At 39.8% G+C, this 5,566-nt stretch overlaps 1 protein-coding gene across 1 annotated transcript; it reads right to left on the bottom strand.

The window, feature by feature from the left end:
* Positions 1-256: 256 nt before the first annotated feature.
* On the bottom strand, positions 257-3,579 carry LOC137310247 (probable G-protein coupled receptor 139). Its single transcript, XM_067978144.1, has 2 exons — positions 3,510-3,579; positions 257-1,161 (listed from the first exon to the last, which is right to left on the bottom strand). The coding sequence occupies exons 1-2, from the start codon at positions 3,577-3,579 to the stop codon at positions 257-259; spliced, it is 975 nt and encodes a 324-aa protein (XP_067834245.1).
* Between the last annotated feature and the right edge of the window lie 1,987 nt (positions 3,580-5,566).

The following is a 5,566-nucleotide window of genomic DNA, read 5'->3' as shown; positions in this document are numbered from 1 at the left end:
TTGTCTTGCGGATACTGGAAATCAACTATGTCGCGTGGGATTGTAGTCAGATTTCGGCCAGTCCAGGTACGTGTGGGAGGTTCCCTTGTCAGCCGGGTTTTTAAACAATCCGGCAGAATTTATGTCTATTTTATCTGGTGCCAGCCCAGAAATGACCAGTTTGCTGAATTCACTTTATATAAATGAAGTTTCCCAAACTTCGACACACTCCATGGACAATTCTCATTCGGCATAATTTGTGCTGGAGTTTATTCTTTCATGATTTAATTAATTTCCCTATAAGATTCAGTGGATATTTGACCGCATTCGTTAACTCCTCCCTGAATTTACTCTGAGTCACTGCATAAATAAACGTGTTGGTGCAAGAACTCAGGAGCTGAAGCATATTTGCACTTTCCTGCAGAATAAATTTAGGGTCACTGAAACCTTGGATTTGATAATTATTTGTAAATCGCTCATATAAGAACTGTGCAACATACGTCATCCACAACAGGATGAAACTACCCGAGATGGCGAAGAGTAAAACGATGGACTTTCTCCGGCTCTCCATCTCCGGGTCACTCTGTTTCTCTCCATTACTGTGGGCCCGGAGTCTCCTGCGGGCTCTACTGGCCGCTAGAATGTGTCTGACGGTCAGAGCATTGAGCAGAAGAATCAGAACGAAAGGGAGACACGGGGTCAAAATACGGTCAAACCAGTCAAATGCTCGCCAGAGAGGAGACGTATAACGGATTCCCTTCAGTCTGCAATACCACGGGACATTGTTAATTATGTACATATGCTCGTGTAAAAAATACCAGGGAACGCTTTTCAAAAATCCCAGTGCACAGACCGTCCCTATAACAACAGCCGCCGTTTTCTCGGTGCAATATTTAATTTTCAGCTTCTGGCAACAAATGGCCACAAATCGATCAAAGGTGAAAGCGACCGTTAACCAGACAGAACTGTCTCTTGATGCATAAATTAATGTAATGCTGAGACTACAGACGGGAGTGATGGACAGGAAACTACCCGGAAAATAAATACCAGGAATCCGGTTTAATATCACAGCCGTGAGAATGACCAGGAGATCCGTCACCGCCATGGACACCAGGTACCGAGTGATACATCTGGAGAGACCGCACCTTCCTCGGGACAGGATCACAATCGCCACTAAATTAACTGTAAGGAAAGAGAAAGATGAGAAGTTAGAGAATAAATTCGCTGCAAAAGTTTTATATTGACCGGAATTATGCGATGTTTGCAGCTTTGATACTTGAGTGAAATCCAAAGTGAAAGTGAGGCGGGCGGGAGACATAGTCTGAATGAAAGTTAATATTTCAATTTGTATCAGGGCATCCAGAAGGAAACAAAACCCATCGAAATAATTGTGCAAGTTTCAAATCGATGAAAATAGTCGATTGTCCAACGGTGGCTAAAATAACCCGGACCTGCAAGGGGAGTAAAAGAGCAGGATTGTAGGAGGGAATTCAGGAGCAGCGAATGTGGAGGGACGGGACGGGATCGGACCAATGGACTGGGTTATAAGACAGGACAGAAGCCTGGGAAATTGTTCATCAATAAACCAGTCACTTAATTGTTTCTAATTGTCAACAACTCTTTATAGAATCATAGAATCATAGAAATTTACAACATGGAAACAGGCCCTTCGGCCCAACATGTCCATGTCGCCCAGTTTATACCACTAAGCTAGTCCCAATTGCCTGCACTTGGCCCATATCCCTCTATACCCATCTTACCCATGTAACTGTCCAAATGCTTTTTAAAAGACAAAATTGTACCCGCCTCTACTACTGCCTCTGGCAGCTCGTTCCAGACACTCACCACCCTTTGAGTGAAAAAATTGCCCCTCTGGACACTTTTGTATCTCTCCCCTCTCACCTTAAATCTATGCCCCCTCGATATAGACTCCCCTACCTTTGGGAAAAGATTTTGACTATCTACCTTATCTATGCCCCTCATTATTTAATAGACTTCCATAAGATCACCCCGAAATCTCCTGCTCTCCAGGGAAAAAAGTCTCAGTCTGTCTAACCTCTCCCTGTAAGTCAAACCATCAAGTCCCGGTAGCATCCAAGTAAATCTTTTCTGCACTCTTTCTAGTTTAATAATATCCTTTCTATCATAGGGTGACCAGAACTGTACACAGTATTCCGAGTGACATATAACATCATTAAATCAACTCAGCAATTTATTAATATATGTTGGAATGATTAATTATCAACAGATACTTAACATATTCATTATTTAATCAGCAGAGTCGGTGACTCACATATCATTCCATTCATCCAAAGCTTTCAGAATTCATAAACCAGTCAGGAATTACTTGTAATTCTATTACGTCCAATCTGAATTGCAAAAAATTAACGGGAAAGTAATTTAATTTAATTTAATTTAAATTAATTCCTACAGCCTATCAATTGTTTTCTCACCACCTTCACCATCCTCATCTTCCACTCCCATTATCTGGGGGTCTTCAGATCAATGGTGGGATTGGCTTTGAACAGATCAGCAGGGTTTCTGCATTTTACAATATTACACCTGTTGGTGTTCGCTGTTTGTCTCACGGCCGATGTCCAGATTAAACACGTGACTGTGTGTCTGCAACAGCGACTTCAGGATAACACTGAAAAATAGCTTTAATATAAAGAACGGGCCAAGGTACCTGAAGGCTGAGGGCGGCCGTAGAACCGAGCCCCAGCCTGAGTCAAACCGCAGGAGAGGAGGGATGAAAAATCAGAAACATTGATCAGTAATATGATAATATCACTGAAATATAATATCAATAAGGTGATAGGAATGTAAGAACACGGTCTCACTGTGTGATCCTGGTATATAACGAGCTTGTGTCTTACACTGATATAATGTACAATTACACATTGTCATTTAAAGTATTCACTTTGTAACGTTGTCCAGTTACAGCCAGCTGGAACGGGTTAGTCCGAGACACACCAGGAGATGGGAGGAGGTGGGAGCAGAGCTGAGATCCCGGGAACTGAGAGAGGTGAAATGTCATTAAACCCGATTACAAGGCAATGATTAGAACTGCATGTAATTCAATACAGTTTAAACACACAGAGGTATTTTTGCAGAGACAATTTCTCCACCTTTTCACAATCGTCCAGAAACAGTTAGACCGGAGCAAGGCGGGAGCTGGTGGGAAGTTCGCCCGCTCCTCACACCGGGGAAGCGGCTGATTGGAGAGAATGGAGACACATTTCAAAGTGTGATTTGGAGGTCGGTGTTGGGGGAGGGATATTTCACTCTCCGCCATTACACAGACACAGTCCAATTATGATCAAAAAATATCAACATGTGAATATAATTTCAATCAACCGTCGCACTGAACAAATAAAGTCCTTTCAGGGTGAAACACGGATTGGAGTGATCCCGCTGGACAGGCGGCTCCGGGGGAAACGCATTGTACAAAGTGCGGTCAACAACCAGTTACTGAGACAATCCAGGCAACTAATGCTTCTCACAATGAATAACTTGCTGTAATACTTTACCAGGAACAGCGACAGCTGCAAGGACAGTGTAGTAAATGGCATAGACCGGACCTCTGGGCGGGGAGTGCATTTTCTGTGAGAAGCAGCGATGTCAGTTCCCTGTCCCACACCCGCTCTGTTCGATATTGAAAGGATCCCTTCTTATACCTGATGTTAACCCCCAGAGAGACAATTAGGTTACATCACCATTAATGTTAGTTACAGTCATTGAACAAACACATTCTGTAACATCACCATTAACGTTAGTTACAGTCATTGAATAAACACATTCTGTAACATCACCATTAACGTTAGTTACAGTCATTGAATAAACACATTCTGTAACATCACCATTAATGTTAGTTACAGTCATTGAATAAACAGATTCTGTAACATCACCATTAATGTTAGTTACAGTCACTGAATAAACAGATTCTGTAACATCACCATTAATGTTAGTTACAGTCATTGAATAAACAGATTCTGTAACATCACCATTAATGTTAGTTACAGTCATTGAATAAACAGATTCTGTAACATCACCATTAATGTTAGTTACAGTCACTGAATAAACAGATTCTGTAACATCACCATTAATGTTAGTTACAGTCATTGAATAAACAGATTCTGTAACATCACCATTAATGTTAGTTACAGTCATTGAATAAACAGATTCTGTAACATCACCATTAATGTTAGTTACAGTCATTGAATAAACAGATTCTGTAACATCACCATTAATGTTAGTTACAGTCATGGAATAAACAGATTCTGTAACATCACCATTAATGTTAGTTACAGTCATTGAACAGATTCTGTAACATCACCATTAATGTTAGTTACAGTCACTGAATACACAGATTCTGTAACATCACCATTAATGTTAGTTACAGTCATTGAATACACAGATTCTGTAACATCACCATTAATGTTAGTTACAGTCATTGAATACACAGATTCTGTAACATCACCATTAATGTTAGTTACAGTCACTGAATAAACAGATTCTGTAACATCACCATTAATGTTAGTTACAGTCATTGAATAGATTCTGTAACATCACCATTAATGTTAGTTACAGTCACTGAATGAACAGATTCTGTAACATCACCATTAATGTTAGTTACAGTCATTGAATACACAGATTCTGTAACATCACCATTAATGTTAGTTACAGTCATTGAATACACAGATTCTGTAACATAACCATTAATGTTAGTTACAGTCATTGAATAAACAGATTCTATAACATCACCATTAATGTTAGTTACAGTCATTGAATAAACAGATTCTGTAACATCACCATTAATGTTAGTTACAGTCACTGAACAAACACATTCTGTAACATCACCATTAATGTTAGTTACAGTCATTGAATAAACAGATTCTGTAACATCACCATTAATGTTAGTTACAGTCACTGAACAAACAGATTCTGTAACATCACCATTAATGTTAGTTACAGTCATTGAATAGATTCTGTAACATCACCATTAATGTTAGTTACAGTCATTGAATAAACAGATTCTGTAACATCACCATTAATGTTAGTTACAGTCATTGAATAAACAGATTCTGTAACATCACCATTAATGTTAGTTACAGTCACTGAACAAACAGATTCTGTAACATCACCATTAATGTTAGTTACAGTCATTGAATAAACACATTCTGTAACATCACCATTAATGTTAGTTACAGTCATTGAATGAACAATGCAGTCGATTTTACTCTCGTTTTTGACGCAATAGAATGGACATAACTGGATGTTACTTCTTTTTAAAGGGAAACGGTGTGTCCTTTAGGGAAGGAAACCTGCTGCCATCACCTGATCTGGACTATATATGACTTCAAACCCAAACCAACGGGATTGACCTTTAATTGTCCCCTGAATTGGCCGAGCAATCCACTCAGTTGTATCAAACCGCGACAAAAGAACAAAAAAATAAATCAGACGGACCATTGGTTTGAGACCCAACATTGAATCAGGATACGACAAAGGCAGACCCAGCCAGTCAACCCTGCAAAGTCCTGCTCACCAACGTCTGGGGACTTGTGCCAAAGTTGGGAGAGCTGTC

The sequence above is a fragment of the Heptranchias perlo genome, unplaced genomic scaffold (genome assembly GCF_035084215.1).
Source record: "Heptranchias perlo isolate sHepPer1 unplaced genomic scaffold, sHepPer1.hap1 HAP1_SCAFFOLD_232, whole genome shotgun sequence".
In the NCBI taxonomy this organism is placed as follows: Eukaryota; Metazoa; Chordata; class Chondrichthyes; order Hexanchiformes; family Hexanchidae; genus Heptranchias; species Heptranchias perlo.
This window is presented reverse-complemented; position numbering and strand designations above follow the sequence as displayed.

Bases quoted from the DNA above. Each gene is read 5' to 3' on its own strand.
- LOC137310247 (XM_067978144.1), bottom strand. From the start codon at position 3,579: ATGCACTCCCCGCCCAGAGGTCCGGTCTATGCCATTTACTACACTGTC. The intron at 1,162-3,509 runs GTAAAGTATTAC...CTTTCCTTACAG, and splicing joins TGCAGCTGTCGCTGTTCCTG to TTAATTTAGTGGCGATTGTG.